The sequence below is a fragment of the Neodiprion lecontei genome, chromosome 2 (assembly GCF_021901455.1).
Source record: "Neodiprion lecontei isolate iyNeoLeco1 chromosome 2, iyNeoLeco1.1, whole genome shotgun sequence".
Lineage (NCBI taxonomy): Eukaryota > Metazoa > Arthropoda > Insecta > Hymenoptera > Diprionidae > Neodiprion > Neodiprion lecontei.
This window is the reverse complement of record NC_060261.1, coordinates 41,883,836-41,902,711: the sequence shown is the minus strand read 5'-3', so window position 1 is coordinate 41,902,711 and position 18,876 is coordinate 41,883,836. Positions and strand designations below refer to the sequence as shown.

General features: G+C 41.5%; 1 protein-coding gene across 3 annotated transcripts in view; it reads right to left on the bottom strand.

The window, feature by feature from the left end:
- Positions 1–1,645: 1,645 nt before the first annotated feature.
- The window catches only part of LOC107225933, a 64,956-nt gene continuing 47,725 nt past the window's right edge, over positions 1,646–18,876 (bottom strand). Inside the window, exons 2-5 of one of the 3 annotated variants that reach the window (XM_046731228.1) lie at positions 17,745–18,232; positions 16,998–17,299; positions 10,191–10,446; positions 1,646–4,311 (exon numbers count right to left, since the gene is read on the bottom strand). In XM_046731228.1, the coding sequence (XP_046587184.1) occupies positions 1,867–4,311; positions 10,191–10,446; positions 16,998–17,299; positions 17,745–18,005 (3,264 nt within the window). In that variant the 5' untranslated portion in view covers positions 18,006–18,232 and the 3' untranslated portion in view covers positions 1,646–1,866. Of the gene's footprint in view, positions 4,312–10,190; positions 10,447–11,026; positions 11,098–16,997; positions 17,300–17,744; positions 18,233–18,876 lie in introns of those variants that run through there. The other 2 variants (XM_046731229.1, XM_046731230.1) reach the window with 2 other exon arrangements.

The window sequence follows — 18,876 nt, the reverse complement described above, 5'->3', positions numbered from 1 at the left end:
CATACTTATGTATTATAAGTACACGTATATAACGGTATGGGGGGGGGGGACATTGGCGGATCATTTTCGTTTATTTTTTTCAAAAAATTTTCATCTTTTTTCCCTTAAACATGATATTATACCGCCGCAAGCGTTTAATTAAGAATAAGAACTACGTGAGAATTGACAGAACAAAATGGGAATCTCCTTGACGAATTGTTATTATATCAGACCCTGTTTTTGCGCATAACAGATACGCTTCTCATATCTCACTCTACGATCGAGTTTCGTTGTTCAGATATTATTATGGTATGTTATTATATGGTTTACACATTATCATTTGTGAATCGGTTAATTTTTACATAGGTACAAATAAATGATCGTTTTATTGTCAAACGTCGAAATTATTTAAGAACCATACGCATGTATACCAATTCTAACTGCCGCAATTAGACGTCAAAATTTTTCTCATAGCAACAATAATAGTAATAATAATCACTTATCATGCGCTTGGGATAAGTCCCTTATATGCACATGAGCCAATTACATAGACAATATATACATACAACTTGGCGGGGATTCTTTTTACTTCGCGATCACTGATCAAAGTACCCAACATCTCGTATTTTACAATTAGCTCGATTTTGAATGCATGTCGTGGGAGAAAAAAGGTAATTGTGGACAATAATCACCTCAACAAGTTATCACAAAGTCGGATCTGCCGTCTGAATAACGCAAGAGTTTACCTTTAAATATACTATCTCTACTCTGAAAGTAAATAATCTCAGTGTTTGCTGTCACCTTGATCACTATGTAAATTATCAAGTTGAGATTTTTCAATTAATTACCATTCAGTGTTGAATTCCGCGCAGTCCATTCAAAACCGTTGGCTTTGACTTTTTCAAAGAGGATATGATATAGATGAAATATAAGGGGACTTTCAATGGGAGCCAAACCTTTAATGGAATGACAAGAATTGTGGTGCTTTTTTAAAAATCAAGGTACTGTTTCTTTGAAAATCTTGTTGGTGTTTCAGGTTCCCGACGTGTATAACGTATTCTTTACATCTTAAAATTTAATTTTGATTTTCCACAACGTCCTCCTCAAGATCACCGAGTTCTTTAAATTTCCTGAATCTTGATGCATCGCAGCATGCAGATGATCCTATGCATAGAACCAGACACGCTGATGAAGCCAACGAATCACTTGCACATGCATGATACACGCATATCGAACGTCAACTTTGACATAATTCTCCGATAGGAAAGAATAGACTGCAGCTGGCACTGCAGCATTTTCCTCGATAATAGTAAATCCATGCCGCGTCCTTGCGCCTGAAATATACAAAATTGTTCTTTCGCGTGGCTTACATCAATTGGTTATCAGATCGTGAGTTCCGCTTATCGTAAATATGTATTTTAATGGCTCGCTGAATCTAGGTTTCGGATTAACCTTCGGTACTGCTAAAACCGTTATCTGTTTATTCAGCAGGCACAGGCTCTATACAATTGATATTCCGTCCCCGTTTACAATAGGGTTGGACGATTGCATATCATACCCTTGACAATAGCTGACGGATCGGTCGATAGTGGGCGAAAAATACAGCTATGACACTAAGGATGAAGCGTCCAAGGATTCCATGACAATAATTTCTGTCGATAAGTGCTGATTGACTCAGATTCTTTAATCGTTTCGCTCACTTTCCAAGTAAGCGACTCGTGTGCTTCGTTATTAGCGATTCGTTCGATTCGATTGCCGTCGTCAAATTATTATAACTTCATTTGACTTCGGTGTATAATTAAATCTCGATATGACGGCTAAGGATCAAGCTCTCCCTCTATGAAGGATTGGGAAAAATGAAGGAACCTTATCGGACCTTCGCAAGTCTCATACGCCAACGCCAAGGCCATTTTCACCATTGAATTCGGAAACCGAGTCAAAAGTTGGCGTCGAGATGTCCGTCGGTGTGGGAATGGCGAGCGGAGCAAGCCTCAAAGTCTGTCTGGAAGGATCCTTCAGGATGTACCCCTTCCCGGGTCGTATGTGAGGTCTGCTCCGATGTATCGACGGTTCGAGCCTGAGTATCGAAGGTTCGATTCTCAGTACGGCGCAAGTATCGGGAACGATATTCGCCCTGAAGACGGACTCCGTTGACCGGCTCTGGGTCTCGATCTCCGAGGTCTCGACCTTCTTGAGATTTGTCGTGGACATCGAGGAGGTGAAGCAGACCGGAGCTTCCTGAGTTCCTGGCAGTTCCCTCTCCGCTTGCAGGTCGGTGGTGAATCCGATCTCGTCGGTCTCGTCGAAGGACGCGAATACGTCCGAACCCGGTACCGAGGGTTCGGCGCTGAAGAAGGACTCCTGGAGTGACGAGCTCAGGGCCTCTGGGCACATGAATGGGTCGATGGAATCGACGTCGTTGAGGTCGCTGCCGCTGTTGCAGTTCTGAAAATTATTCACCGAGTAGGACGAAGGGAACATGCGATGCTCGGTTATGTTCGAGAGGATTTCCTGGCTCCGCGAGGATTCGGACCACCGGGAGTCCGACGGTCTTCTGGAGTTGTGCCGGGTAGAGTTGTGCTCGGAAAAAACAGGCTCCGAAAGTTTCGACTTGCCCGAATCGACGGGCACATCGGTCAGGCTTTCCCCGTCGAAAAGTCCCCCCCGATCACTGTCCCATCCGTTGGTGGAAATGCCGTTCGTAGGATGAATGTCGCTGCAGTCTTCAAAGTTGAGTAAAACCGGTGGGACTATCGGGTCCGAGTGCCTCGCTGGACTTTTAACCTTCCGGCGAACCGGCGGTTCGGGCCTGAGGGGTTCGGCTACTGGAAACCGGGTGGAATCCAAGCCCCTGAGGGTCTCTTCCTCCTTGAGCGGGTCCAGTGGTATTGGGTCTATCGGACTGGGAGGCTCCGAGTGTATCGTAGGCACCGTCAAGGTGTTCAGTATCCTGGAGGGTTCGAGCAGTCGGACATGCGACATGGGCTCGATGGTGTTTATGGACTCCGAGTGCTTCAGGATTTCCAGTTTTTGCCTTGCCTGTAGCAACCGCATCGTGGGATCCGTGCTGGGCCCCAGTCGCCTGAAGGGATCGGGGCTCGAGTCCGGGTGATAAAAGTTGGCCAGCCTGTTAGTCGTGATGGTCATTTTTCTCGGGGGCAGTACCTGGTGCTGGTGGCAAAACCGAGCGCCGCAGGGCCTCGGCGATATTCCGTCATCCGTGTGAACCGGTACGCAGTTCTGAAACCGCAAGTCCCGTATCGGGCTGACGGAATCCGCGTGCCTGTGGAGCGTCAGCTGCGGTTTCACGTAGCCGTTCTGTCGCCTCTGGTTCTCTATCAGCTGTCGACACTGCATGACGTGCCGGGAGTGCAGTTGACCGTGATCGCACTTGTGGTCGAGACTCTGAACCGAGTACCTGTGACTCTCGGGGGCGACCCTGGAGGCCGGAAACACCCGAAGATTTACATCGGCCGCGTTTCCGGCCGCTGCCGCCTTCAGGTTCGGGTCCGACATCGAGGCCAGGTTCGAATTCCTCCGCTGAGTGCAGAGGCTCGGGGTGCAAATCGCTTCGCTGAAGTCCTTCGTCTCGACGGCGGGACTCTCGGCGTTTAACACGGGATCGGACATGGTGTTGAGCTGGAGTAGCTTGGGGTTCAGGGTTCCGTCGCTCTTCAGGTTCTGGTACGATATGAACTTCGGGTCGTGGAACCTGGGGAAGTTCTTGCCGCTCATCTTCTTGTGGTTCAGTCTGCGTAGGTGCCGGATTTTGTTGAAGGTCGGATCGAGCAGGTACTTTAGGTTCTTTATCTTGTCAATGTTGTGGTTGGAGTCTATCACGTGGTTCCTGTCCACTATGTACTTCGGGTCGAGCATCTTGGTCAGGTCGTGGATGTTCTCCTCGACTATGTCCTCCTCCCTGCTCTCCAACGACGAGTTTCCAACGACCGCGTCTCTCTCCGGCGATATGTCCGCCATTTTGCTCGACATCTCGAGGCACTTCCGGCTCGCGCATACGCTGTGGTGCTTCGCTGCGAAGCAGTCTTCCGGCCGTGGTCTGTGCCCGTCGTTGCTGTTTATCACCTCCGCCAACTCGAGGTTCGTGTTGGACCCTCTTCTCGTCGGCGAACATCCGTAACGACTCGGCGTCACTCCGACAAGGGCGACCAGGTCCTCAGCTATCTTTCCGGCGGCAACGCGCATCTCGCCGTGATGAAACGCGTAGATCCAGGGATTTGCCGCGCTGTGGGCCAGGATCGGGAGTCCAAGCCAGATTACCGCCCATTCAGATAGTATCTTCGTCCCGCAGAATATGTCGACCAGCATGCAGGTCTGTAACAGAAATGTTCATCCACCGATTAGTTTAGCGACGATTTCTACTTTTTCAGCGTCTCGTTTTCGACGAATGCTTCCCAAGATCTCGCACAGTGACATCGGTTTGTATCGAGGGATTGATCACGCATCGATTTGATGTACACGTGATCTCAAGATTACGATCATTTCAAAAGGTTGCGGGGATTTCACAAGATTTTAAATGATTTTATAAGATTTTGAAGGATTTCAAAAGATTCCATTTGATTTCAGAAGATTTCAAATGATTACAAGATACTCCATGGGATTTCAAAAGACTTCAAAAGAATTTAAAACATTTCAAGAGATTTCGGGTGATTTCAGAAGACTTCAAAAGATTTCAGGGATTTCAAAAAAATTCAGAAGATTTCAAGAGATTTCAAACGATTTTAAAATATTTCAGAAAATTTCATGAGATTTCAAAGATTTCAAAGATTTCAAGAGATTTCACAAGATTTCCGGAAAAGTGCACATCAGACTTCACGAGTGATGAGCCCCTCGGTTTGTATCGTTGTACCTACTGAAGAAGAATCTTGAGTTACGTTTTGTTTTTGGCTGGCTAAAATATACGTGGTTAGATTTGAAATACCAGATATCTGTTATTCGCGGTAGGTTAACGGTTTATTTGTACACACTGACACAAGTATAGTTTCAGATTTTCATACTTCATCACAATAGAGTGAAACTATACCTGTTTTACTCTTGTCGTCAGATTACTTAAAAAATCTGTATCCATTTTTGAAATCTTTTTTTCCAATCAATTCTTCGTCGACTCTTCATTTTCATATCACTTTCTGACGAGCTATTATTAGTTCTAGAAACAAGAAGATGGTTCAATAAATAAGTGAATTACGTACGAACTAACGAGGTGACTGTGAATGTATTTCTAGAAGTCGTAAAGTCGCATGGAGCTTTTGGACTTGCCGACGTTTTTTCATTGAATTTAACGGAATTTAAATGAATATCAAGTGTGCTGCATCCTTCAACGACTAAATTATAGTTGATCGAATTTATGATGATATGACTATCCGCGAGTTGTTATTATAATTTATAGCCAGTGATGCTGGGACATAACTATGAAAAATAGAAAAAACGAAAAGAAGCGGCCCTGAAAAGTGTACAATATTTTCTTCAGCCTACCCCTTTTCCGCTTACAAAAATCAAAACTTTTCATGATCTAGTCTAGAGTTTGGAATTCACTCATTTGAATGACGGTTTACTATACCTCGTAAAAGTAGAGAAGCAAATATACCGCTAACGGAAGGTAAATATTCTTTCTGCTTCGTGGAGACTCCCAGGCTTATATACAATATATATGTATATATATGTAAAATTCACAACCGGTAATCTCACAGACTTATTTATTATGTATTTTTCGTTTTTCGTCGTAGCTTGCACCGATCGATATCGGTTATGGTCGTCTCAAAGTTTTCCCCGGTGGTGGAAATCCGCTTAAGATTTGAAAGCCACGAATTTATACACAGATTGAGATACAATATAAGATGGGTAAAATTTCTTATGCCGACAACATTGTAAGCCGTGAATTTTATCGGCAAAATTCTACAGTCTTTTCAGAAGCCTGTGAATTGCCAATCAAATGAGAATAAACCGATATTCTACAGGTGAATTTCGAAGTATTCAATTCAGTGACTCTTGACTTGATTTTCCATACAAATACAGGAATAAAAATCGTTAAAAAAGCACTTGTAATAAGTAAACAAAAACCGAGAGCATAAATTTGTATTCATATACGAAATAGTACATTTCGTAACGAGTATATGGATACTTTATTCGGACGAGTTTCGAGCGGTAATTTTACCACGAAGGCCAAAAAATCGCAACGTCGTAGTCACGATTTTGAGGTTAGAGTGCTAAAAAAGCTTTTTTCATTACCTCGCAAAGGAATCAGTAAAAAGGTTTGGTTACATAGAAAAAAATGTTTACCATGCAAGAAGGACGAGCTTGCGGTATACGTATAAATATAAGTTACCCGAATTTATACAGCGGTGGAAGAAATGTTTTTTCTATACATTCTTTTTCTCCACACTATATATTAAGTTAGCCGGAGAACGGTGTTCGCTTATTTAGCTACCCTTTTCATCCGAGTGGAGTTTCTGAATGATCGGGGTTTCGGCTCCAGACGCGGTTTCATGCCTTCCAGTCGTTTGTGGCGCTTCGTCGAGATCCTGCCCGAACCTTTCTCCACTGTCAAATTGACTGGCTAACGGTGTACCGTGTGAAATTCTTGTCCCTTGTGCTTTCACTGGGTTCCAAGTTTTCATTTTCCTCTCCCCGATAATAGCCGGGTTTTCTTCCTTACTCAAACTCTGTATTCCTTTCGAGTAGCCGCCGAGCAGTAATCGTCGAATGTTCAGAGCTGAATTTTACCCTTTTTTAATTATTACACTATTAGAGAGAAATTTTTAGTTCCGGTTACCTCTCAGTCCTTAACTATTTTCATTTTTTACCACAATCGAAAAATACAGTTCTAGGTAGAAAATGAACATTAGTTTTCTAGCTGTTACCGGCAAGTCTGGTATCCGTTACTATTCTTTCTCATTACGATCACTGTTACTATATTTTCTTGCGACTGTTGCGAAAATTTAATGCTTGTGCAGCAATAAATTCATGTTAATGCCTTATTTAACTAAAAAAGTAGAGTAAATCTCACAAACTGATTTTGCGTTGCGATTACCAAAAAAGGATCGACAATATCCCAAAATGGTTACGTGTACTTCGTTTTTCGTAAATCCAACGATATTTAAACAGTTTTTTTAACGATACATGCTTCACTGAATTTCTCTAGTTACTATAACAAATGAAATTTTTCTCAGCGTACCATTTTGCGATGTTGCGTTCGTGCTTCGAGACTCGAAGAAAATATAAATTGAAAATAATATATGTCGTACTCGAAATGCGACAGAATCAATTGAACTGCAAATTTGATTCGTGTGAATTGTTATATAACACAAAGCACTCAACTCACCTGCGTCTGAACCAATAATTCTGTTGACATTGCCGCTCGGGAAGAATTTCACACGCCGATAGATAATCGACGCGGATAATTGCACGCAGGGGTGAAACTGAACAACAACACATATCCCTGTGTAAACTGCAAGAGACTGCTAAAGGTGCAGTTGCGTGTATAATAAATCCCGGCTTATTATCAAGGGCGCCGCACAATTTTACGCCCGTCGTATATGCGTGTTATATTATATACAATATACGTTAGAACGTACTGCTTATTACAACTTTGCTCGCACCATTTTTCCCTGTACGCCAACTTTCCTTGTACACCCAGGTGGGTTTCACGACTTAGTATAACGTTCTCATCCTTCATCCCTTCAAATCGAGTCTCCGAATTTTGGCAGCACATTTTTTTTATCAACGTATAAAAAATAGAATTCAGATTACGAAAGTGTTTTTAATATTTGCACATAGGCAACGGGACGTGGACCTCGATTTTGTGTCTACGATGTAAATTTTTTCGGATAAAATTTCCCGACGACGCGATGGATTCGATCGTCTAGTATTCGAATAAAATTCACCATAATATTCGATGTAAATTTTGTCTGTACGCGTAATCAATTTCTCGTTCTGTCCCTCGGCGATGAAAAATTTATTTGCCCTCGCGAATATCGCTGCGGTACGATCGAGCCGTACATAATATTATACGTTTGCAGGTGCCTTATATAATATATATGCATACGTACAGAGTGTACATGCAAAAGACTAACCCGCGGAGAAAAGGAAATGAAAATATCCGTTAGCATACATTTACCTTGATCTGAGCTGCTTCCTTGCATTATGTATGCTCACGTTCTCAGCTCTGCGTTACTCAATATTCCATTAAAAATTGTGCGCTATGTGTTTCAGCAAAGTTTCACGAGAAGTTCACCCGAGATTATCAACGATTGTTTTTCTTCTTTGATATAATCTCATAATTCTTTTCATTAATTATACTATATACCGTTGGAAAAACATCGAAGTATCAGAATATTTCACTTGCGATAAAACGAGGCAATTTTTCTGATCAGTAATTTCGTCGCAATGTCTTCATACGATTATAATTGTATTCAAGAAATTAAAAAACCACGAATTCCTGTAAAATATTTATACATATGTATCGGAGTGTTTCAAAAAAACCGACGTTTTTTTTTCGAAGAATATTGAAAAATCTTCCGAGTGTCCCTCAAAAATGACTTCGGTAAAATATGAGCTCTTAATATTGATATTTAGAGGTGGCGATTCTCAATTTTCTATTTCCCATTTAAATAAAATAGGAAAAAATTTTTTAAAAAATTTAGAACTTTATTGCTCGAAAACGAATCAGTGTGAGGATATAAACAAAAAATGTTCTTGTAGGAAATTTTACGCTCTACAAAAAAGATCTGAATAAAGATTTGCGTAAGGTAAGTCGTTTCGGAGTTATCAGGCCTCAAACATCGAACCGTTTGAAATAATGATGTTATTAATTTATAAATGCGACAAAAATGACTCATATCGTTGATTAATGAAATTTATTAATTAACATTTCATTGGAAGTCTATAGTTTTAATTTTAAAATCAATAATACTGTGTATTTCAGTGATACACCGTATTTCTACGACGAAAAAATTCGCTCTTATTTCTGTCCTCTATTCCAAGTCTCCCTTCATATATATATATATAGGTACATCTCAAGTTATTATATCTCTTTCGCGACCGAACAAGAGAAGCGCAATTTTTTTTCCACACAGATATGAGTATAATAGACTGGGGTTTGTTCTTCTCCTTTGCTCTTGACTTTAATGTTTTTTTTTTTTTTGTTAAAGTTAAAAGTGGTCCTCAAATATATAAGATAAGTACAGACGTGCTTCAACATTCGCGTATTATATGTATATAGGGATATTTTAATGAAATCAAACGGCAGCGTAAACTTCGAAATTAACGTAAGAAACGCGAGTAATTTCGCGCACTAAAAGAGACCGTGTAATTAACGAAAATACAAACGAATTATCACAAAGGGTTCGAATTTGATCGGGAGACGACGAACTGCCTCTGGCGCAATAAAATTATGGAAATCATTGGTCTTGTTGAGAGGCTGCATGGCCGATGAAAATTTTACGAACATCTCTGCAAAGATTTTCCATTTTCGGAGGCTTTCAAATATTTGTCGAAAATCGGAGATGAGAAATGACGCAAAGTTATTATACATTCAGAGAGGGGTAAATTCCACCCCTTGGTCGGTGTAATTTTAAGTTGTTTTACTTCAGAATTGGATGATCGACTCATTGATCGAGGGTTTCATGTACATGTTGTCGCAATTTCCAAACCAGGAAGTATGGAAAATTAAAATTTCAATATTATTACGATCTCACGTACGGAGTGTAATTTTTCTATAAATGTTCTCCATGAATTTTTGTACTCCTAATTTTAATTTCCTGTAGATACGTGGATTGAGTCTAATAATTCGAGCCAAATGTTTAATATTTCCTTAGTCGGAAGAAAAGTCCGTCCGTCATAAGGCGATGAACTTAAAATAAATACCCGAAGGAAACAAACAGAAAAAGAGAAATTCAAAATAAAATATCCACTCACTGACAAAATAAAAATATTTCCTAAATTAAATTCATTAAAATTTCACCTGCGTACATCAAACTTCTCAAGAGATGCTTTACTTCGAGGCAAAGTATAACAAGGATATCACAAGATAAAGTCGAGGAGAAAAATATATGCAAACGCGATTCGCAGAGTGAAATTAAAGCCAATAACTCCCTGTGTAACGTAAATTCGGAAGTGCCATAAGCCAGTGCCTTTGAGAAAAGTAATTTTTTCCTCAGAAACATTGACTAAATCTTAATAAATTTTAATAATTTTACCTGAAAGGGTAGCCAGAGCACCAGGAAGGCGCCGACCGTCAGGGCCAGCGTCTGGCCGTATCTCGGCAAGGCCAGGGTTTGGGTTTGGTGTCGAAATGACAATTCCACGGTGTATATCGCCCTGGCGTGAGACCGGGCCACCAGGTATACGTACATGTAGCACCCGAGGAGCACAAGAGCGCTCGGTGCCCAGACAGCGACGACGAGGAAAATCCTGACGGGCGGTGAAACCGCAGCGCTGAACCTGCAGCTGCCGCTGTAACAGAGGAAAATTCGACGTGAGAAAATTTAGTCGAGGCTTATCGCCTGTCGATTACCCTGACAACTTTTTACGAGGGTCGATTTATAGGTCTATTTTTCACAGTATTTTCGGAAAATTGGATTGGAATATGATTATAGAGAGGGGGAGAGAGAGTTTACACGATGGTGGAAATTGAATTTTGTCCTCTGCGACGAAAACCGATCACCCTTGTGTCTTCGTTCGAGCTTGTTATAGGTCCTGATGGGGACTTGGGTTTAATAACGAGGAAAATTTACAGTCGTGGTTATTATACGGTCGATCATTTCCCGCGAGCGAAAAATATTATAGATTTCGGTACAAAATGAAAATGGCGTTTTTTCCCTTTTTCTCATTGTAAACAGAAATTTTAGCATAACTGTGCTACTATTATTTTTGGATATAGTCACTCGTACTATATTTTACTGTCATAAATGTAATTGCGAAATTTGATGATTAAGTAACTAGAAAAAATGTAGTAAATTAAACCAGCAGATTTCGTGCTTCGATTAACATAAAATGTTGTATCGACAGCTATATAATTACGCTAAATAGTTACTCGACAGCATTTTCATCCAGTTCCAATGACATTTAAAACTTTATTCTAACGATAATCATTTCGGTATACGATCTTAAATGTACATGGTAACCTTAACAAATGAAATATTCCTCGGTGAATTGGCAGGCGAAGATAGGCGGGGTGATTACGTGCCAATTAGCTAATTGGAGAGTGTTATCGTTTAGTAATTGTACCCGGAAATGTGACCACCAACTGCGACCTTGAGCCAAGGGCAAAGGTAATTGGCAGACAGCCCTGCGTGGCGATAGTGTGAAAATTACTAACAAAGAGCTGGTCTGTCTCTTAGATTTACGAACACAGCTCGCTCTCTTCGTGAGTTCATTACGGAAAATTTACAGGCACGTTGCCGGTCTTTTTTTTTTTTTTTCTGTTTACTTGACCCTAAAAAAATGCATTACGTACCAAATTTGCAAATTATTGCATCTAGTGGGGTGAAATTGCTATCGTTATTCGCAAACTAAACAAACTCTCAAACAAGACTTTTTTCTTGTGCGAAAATCACTTTGCGAGTAGTAAACGCGAGCGTCTCACGAACCGTTTCTATATCGGTACAGATCGCGTTTTTAGACCTGCTTCGGATAATTGGAAAAAAGTTACGCCGAGGATCAATCGAAGACGGAATTACCAGCCGGGCGCGGGTGTCGTCTTGATAGAATTTGAAACACCGAGGAGGATCCGTTACTCCTGATTCCCTCGATTCCTGCAGAGTACGTTTTGTAATTCCGTTCTCACGCGATTTAAATTAATCTTACTCAGGCGGTGTGGAATTTCAATTATTCCTGTGTCGCACGTATTACAATCTCAAACAGTTCCTTTCGTTTCGGAGCTTCGCCTCCGCCCTTTCAATAAAGGAGCTTTCAGCGGTATTGAAAAGTTACCGTCAGTTCGCGAAATTGCAAGGTTCCGATCCAGGTTTCAGCTCCAGTTTTTTCCTCAACATGGTAAAATTATTCATCCTGCGTACCGGGTATATTATATACGTCGCAGCTGTCAGTGCTCAAGGTTCGGTTCATATAAGCTCTTCGCATCTCTTTACGACAACTCCTACACAGTGAATAAATTATTCACGATCGAAATGAGCGGGTGATTTTGGCCACCTTTTATGCACGTCGAATTAGCAAAATTGTCGAAGAATATTTTAGACCGACGTGTCTGGATATGGAAATTTTGCTTTAAGCCTCAAAGATTTTTGATAATTAATTCAAGCTCATGACGGTGCAGCGGTGTGTCGGAGACGCCATACAGACGTAGACAGGTAAAAAATTCGCCACTGCCATTCGAGAAGGACGAGACCTGTACCGAAAATCACCGTATATTTTTTGCACGTTTATTTATATTCATGCATTTATTCATACAAAATGACTGTATTTACATCACGAATATATACAGAGCTGTGATATGTCATGGTAACGGACAAATGTGAAGCTGAAAAAAAATTCCACCCTCAGAGAAATGTTTGAATAAAATTATCGGTATCGCAATCAACCGTAGAATTGAGACCAGGCACTTAATTCCTCGTTTCATTTTCCAATTCTACGCTGTACAGAGTAATTTGTATTTTGTGGGTAACATTGCGAACCTATTCACACGCATTTTCTAGTCAAAGTTGCCGTTCGTTTCGAGAGTTTATTTGCTATCAGTTGAATGGGTTATACCTACGTGATATTTCCCGGTATATCGCACGTGTCGTATAATGGATAGACCGTATATTTATGCCGAGATGTGGAAATAACCTGTACTGAAATATCCTGCTGTGAAAATACGTTGGCGAGATACTGAGAAGTGGTGCAAGCTCTGTGTGAAGCGAGGTGGAAGGATCCTGAATCCACTGCTTCTGTTGTCATGTCCAGGAAATAACCGATCCTCGTCGTGATAGAAACCCTGGAAATGCGCACTACGATGTGTGGATAAATTCGGAGAAATCCTCTTTTTCCTTCGATCGTTCGTATTTATTTTCGTACCCCTCTTTTTTGGTGAAAAAGTATACCATGAAAGGAGAAATGCGAATTTCTATTTCCATGGAAAACTAGCCTTCTTTACGATTACCCGATATGATGCTTGTCATTTAATTTAGCAAAACCTGATTTCCACGAAGTGCCTTGGGCTTCTGTATTCCAGAGAAAAACCGTGATAAGTTCGAGAATTCTTTTACCTCTGCCTCGGTGACTTGTATATCATGTACCAGTGCCCAGACATATTCTTAATATTTTTCTCCAAAAGATCCTGTAGACTGGCAGTGACTTCGCCAACTCAAAAAGTAAATAATTTTTACCTTCATAATTCGTATAAGGAAGAGACGTTTCCCGACGTCTGCTCGCCGACTGAAACATCCTAGAATCATACGATTGACAATTAGTCAGTTCTGCGAACTCTCGGTTTGCGATGAGGTTGTAAGTTCATTGACGCGGAAGTTGAAAGAACTACTTAGGTGGGTAGTATTAAGCTCGTCGCGTCAGAGGCAGACGTCGAATCCTTCACCAGGGAAGGAGACTAAGAAAAAGAAAAAGAAGAAGAAGAAGAAGAAGAAGAAGAAGAAGAAGTAGTGGCTGGAATGACTGAAGGCCGTCTCTAAAAGGGATTTCGTCCTTAGAATGTCTTGACCGAAGAACCGGCAAGAGCGAAAAAGCGCGTGAAAGGTGGAAGGTAGCGTGTTGCTCCAAGTCCAAATCGATAACCTCAGACCAAGGTAAAAATAGCCTGTATACAACCCGCCGACCCACTTGATCTTCACGGCGAAGAGATGAAACCGATTGACAGCAGCTTTTAAGCCTTTGGACTCTCGACTTATCGAACGTCCGCTCTCAACTTTTGGCCCGTTGATGAAAGGTGAGAAAAATAGACGGCTGTACGCTTTCTCATTAGCACTTAAACAATAAGGCTACTGATCACGTTTCATGTGCAGCGAAGACGAGTAAGGAAGATTGAAACGATATAGGAACGGGTACGTGAGCTTGCACCGCATCATTAACCTGTTGCTTCGCTATTCACAACTGCGGCGAGTCGATCGTTTTTAATATCTTTCTGCTTGAAAGTCGACCGGAGTTATTTGCTCATCAAAGAAAACTTCAAAGTTGCGGATAGTTTATTAAAGTCGGGAAGCTCGACCGGTGCAACTACGTTTCTGAGTAAAAGTAGCGAAAAAAGCAAAGAATGTTCGTAATGTGACGCTTCCGAAAACCAGCACGGCGGCGTGTTTCTGCAAGCTCTGATGTCGAACGGAACGAGCTTCGGGCGTAATTTATGATATTTCTGAGATTATTACGGTGAACACGAGGCTTTATTCACTCCCGGTATCCCGTGATGCTGATTGAACGATTCGTGGAAGGAAACCATCGACGTGTACCGATGTGCTTCGGAGTTGGGTACGCAGACTTTCCAGCTCATACACGTGTAACCGCGAGAAATTCGAGGGAAAATGAGAGGAACTAGGAAATTTCCCCGACAATATCCCCGAGGGCGGTTTGTCGACCGTTCGATCCGGGGGTGTTCTGTTTGAAGAAAGCTTGCAGGGAAAAACCGGTGGCAAGCGGAAGGGGCGAGTCACGTGGACAAACATTATTATTTGATGGAATATAGTGAGGGGCGAACCGAGTAGCCTTTCAACTTCACTGAACGTGATTCCGTTTTTCAAAGTGCCACGAGCAATCGCCGGACATATTATTCCGAGACGTATGGTCGGGTGAAAAATCTGTCGGAACAGAAGTAGAAAGAAAAATGAAATAAAAAAACATACCATGAAGGAGCTTTCGAATTTTGACCGAATCTAATCAAGTTAGGTGTAATTAAAAAAAAAGTCTCTGTGGTCCAGACAAATATTTTGGACACTAAATTTCAACATTTTGCTATCAACGAATTCGCACGTAAAATAACTCTACTATTAGTTTTTACGTGTAAATCCACTTAGTCGTATGCAGTTTTAATGAAAAACAGATCTTTCTATTCGTTGATTAATTCCGGTAGATGAATATTCTTGGAGAGATTTTTCCGTTCGCCATTTGCAGGTGATTGAGTCAGATGAGATACATCCGTTTTAATGTACCTGCGATAAATTTATAATCCAACGAGACACAAGTTTGACTGTTATTCAACGTCAAGCTCGGAGGCTTTGTGAAGAATTTGAATTTGAAAAATTAAGAAATGGTAACAAATTACATTCATACTTTCTGATTACGACAAATTGCAACAAAAATTACACTTTCATTGGGGAAAGGTACACTTTGAAATTAATTACATTTTAATTAGAAAGTGTAATTTGTGTTTCATTTCGTGCAATTACATATGTAATTTCTAATTACAACGTAATTAAATGCAAATTGCAATCAACTGATGCACGGTACTCGTCCTGGGCTTTACGAACTGTGGAAAACGATCGGTAATGCGAGACGATTTCTACACCAGAAGGTTAACCTCATTACAGCTTGAGGGAAATACTCTACGGGACCAAGTTTCTCAAATTAGTCTAAATTCCAGGGTGATTACAGATCACAGAAGAGTAATTTTCACGAGGTAATTGTTCTTCCCGGGCTTGCCAAAGTCTTGCGAACCGTGGGTCTAAATTACAGAAGATTACAAAATTCACAATGGTGAAAAAAGATACAGTCGAGACTTCCGCATAAATTGGCTTCTGGGCATCTTTTAGAATGCCGATAACAATGATCAATCCCTTGCTTACTACTGTATTCCTAATTTCGTAAGAATTTATTCGTTAATAAAATTCTGGTATATTCTTTTTTCCTCCAGTTTCCGATTCCACGCCGGAAAGTCGTTAATTTTGAAAAATTGGTATATTTTCCTGCACTCTTTTACGTTTCGTCAGCCAGTTTCGCAGCATTTTCGATTCAAGCCACGGCACGGAAGGAGCAATGCTGACTTCCGGTGTACCACCGAACGGCTCTTTTTAAAAAACCCGACAGATCCGGAAAATGCACTTTGAAATTGCACCTCACGTATCGCCGATAAGTTCCGCCGGCTTCCGGAATTCAGTACATCTACGTTCCGGCTTTGAGATTCTACACATACCTAATAGGTATATCTACAATACAGGTTAACGGGATGCTGCACGTCTACACAAGACGATAAATTCTGCATCGCACGTACCTACTTTGTCTGCTATGTTCCTGAAAATTGCTCCACTCCGAGACTCGGAGCCGTTGACCTGACCTGAAACCTCCCTCTTATCTCTCCGTATACACTCTCTCGGGGAATCGGAAAATAGGATATTGACAATGGGATTTCTCACGAGGCGGATCGACGACCATTTCGCACCGTGAACGGAATGAAATTCCTTAGAGGTTTAAATTATTGGCGTCGATTACTGCAGGAGATCTTTACCTCGCTTTGCATTCCTTGCAGAAAGATTTTCGCGACAAAATTACTATTCTCATCGACTCCAGGTTGAAATTTCACGTAAGAATGGAACAATAACTTTCTTGACGATTTTCGATGAACGCATGCGGAGTAGGTGAATATAACTTGAAAATATTAGCAGTCATTCAATTCTGCATACACTCTGTTTCCGAGGGAGCGATGTAGTATGTTGGCTTGCCTATCACCAAGGAGCATAAATATCGGTAAAACAGACTTACGGAGTCATTACCGATTGAGTCGAGTCAAGTAATATAATTGCTGTAACGTGACTTTGGAACGCGATCACTGAACGCTTCCGCGTGGATTATAAACAACAAAACAACTGCTCGACCAAATCCACGCAACTTGGCAACACGGACAGTTTCAGCTAAATTGCGAGAACTTCAAAGGCGCTTCCTACCGATAACTTATATCGATATTTGTTCTCCTAAAGCATAGGCAACCCAGCATACAACAGCGTTTACTCGGAAACACCCTGTATAAGTATAATAGGAGTGTATTCTAGGTGTAAGATGAAAAGTGAATGTTATATGGATAAATCTGGATGTTTTTTATATTCTCCGAATAGAGAAAGGCGATTTACCTGTGGGACTGGGTGCTTCCGGTTACTTCGGCGTATATGAGAGGCGACAAGCCGACGACAATGGCGTAGAGCCAAAATACGGCAATGTATTTCTCAATGCTGCTATGGGTGATGATATTTTTGTAACGCAGAGGTTGGGCCAGAGAAGTGAGCCTGTCAACGGCGATGGCGACGGTAACGAGGACGCTGACACTGCAGAGGGTGATGACTATGCAGTAGGGGGCGATGCACAGGGAGGAAACACCGTCATCGGGTATCCCGGAAAGCTCGAGATGCATTCCGAAGGGCATGAAGACGCCGACCTGCGAGAATGATAAATACTAAGCTTGGAAATCGAGTTAATCAAAGAAACTTGAATGACGGAAATGGAATTTGAAACAATAGGTAGTAAATCGGGATGACTGAAATCATGGAAATCATCGCTTTCGTGGATTTCTAGTTTACCAATCAATATTCATTGATTTAAAACGATTCGCGACCATCTAGATGACCTCTCGTGATTCTGCCCAATCCAGAAAATCAGTGAAAATCATCCGGAGTCTTTGGAAATCGTTGAAAATCAGGGGTAAGATGCGAAATCAATGGAAAAAAAATCACTAATTGACGAACCATAAGTCATAATAAAAGAATCACGCGATAAGGTATAGCTCAATAATATCACTGAAAATCAATATTAATGAATTGGAATCGTCGATGCTATTTTTTTTTCTCCGTCATCCGATTTGAAAATCAATTTTCGAAACTCACCCCAAGATCGCTAACGGCCAGTGAGGCGAGGAGGCAGTTCGAGGCTGTCCTGAGCCTCTTGTACCTGTAGAAGGCGGCGAGTATGACCGAGTTCCCGCTCACCGTTAACGGAGACAGTATAAAGACGACGGAAACCGCAAGGATCACTGCTACCGGGCTGGTTTCCGGTCGGCTGTCGACCCTGGTCACCGCCGGCACGAGGCTCGTCGTAAATTCGGCCATTATGGATGTCGGCAGCGTCTCCGCAGCCAGGGTTTCCATCTTATTCACAGGCGTTGCGATCGGCGCGCGATATTTTATCTTAGGTCGGATTTATCTCGTGGGTGAAAAACTTCGGGGATGACATTTTCCCCGGTTTCATAGTTCTTGGCAGTTTTTTAGTCCCGTATTTCAACCGACGTCTCACATTTTTTTACTCCCAATCGTAAGATCTTCGCTTTAGAATTCTTAGGTCCGTTGCATGGTTCATCCTCAATCTTCCGTTGGTTCTGCAATCAGCAAAAAAATCAGATTTTTAATTAGGTTTGCATCTGCAGAGTATATTATGATTAATAGCTTTGTATTTTCATATTTTAGTTGAATGTAATCCGCAACGATTAACGGGGATTAATATGGCCGGGAAGATAATTGACCAGACGAAGAATGTGAAGTTATAAAAACGTAAACGACCCTGCGTCAAGAGTGGCGAGACCTTGCAGTGACGCCCGTTTACCAATTAATCGAGTAGAAAGTTCATCACCTACAGTGAAAAGTTCAACCCCTGGATGATTTCAATTTAAAATCGCCATAGCTTGGAACTTATAGATTTAATTATACAAGCTCTAACGTTATACTCTGGAAAATGAGAGAAGAAAATTAACCAATAAGTCTACGGATGAAAAACAACCTAGTCTTTATTCGTAAATATGAAGGTCGAGGAAAATATCTACACCCATTGAATTGAAACTTATTGCCGAGAAGCAGCTGTGGCCCTGAGATCCCTGAATTAGGGTATAAAATCGCTTTCGGTTAGCGGCGAAATGTCTCATGATGATTAATGCACCGTATATATCGCATGCCCAGCGATAATACCGCGCTTATCAACTTAGTCTAAGTCGCTCACCCTGCAGCAGTCAAGAAAGCTCACGCTCCG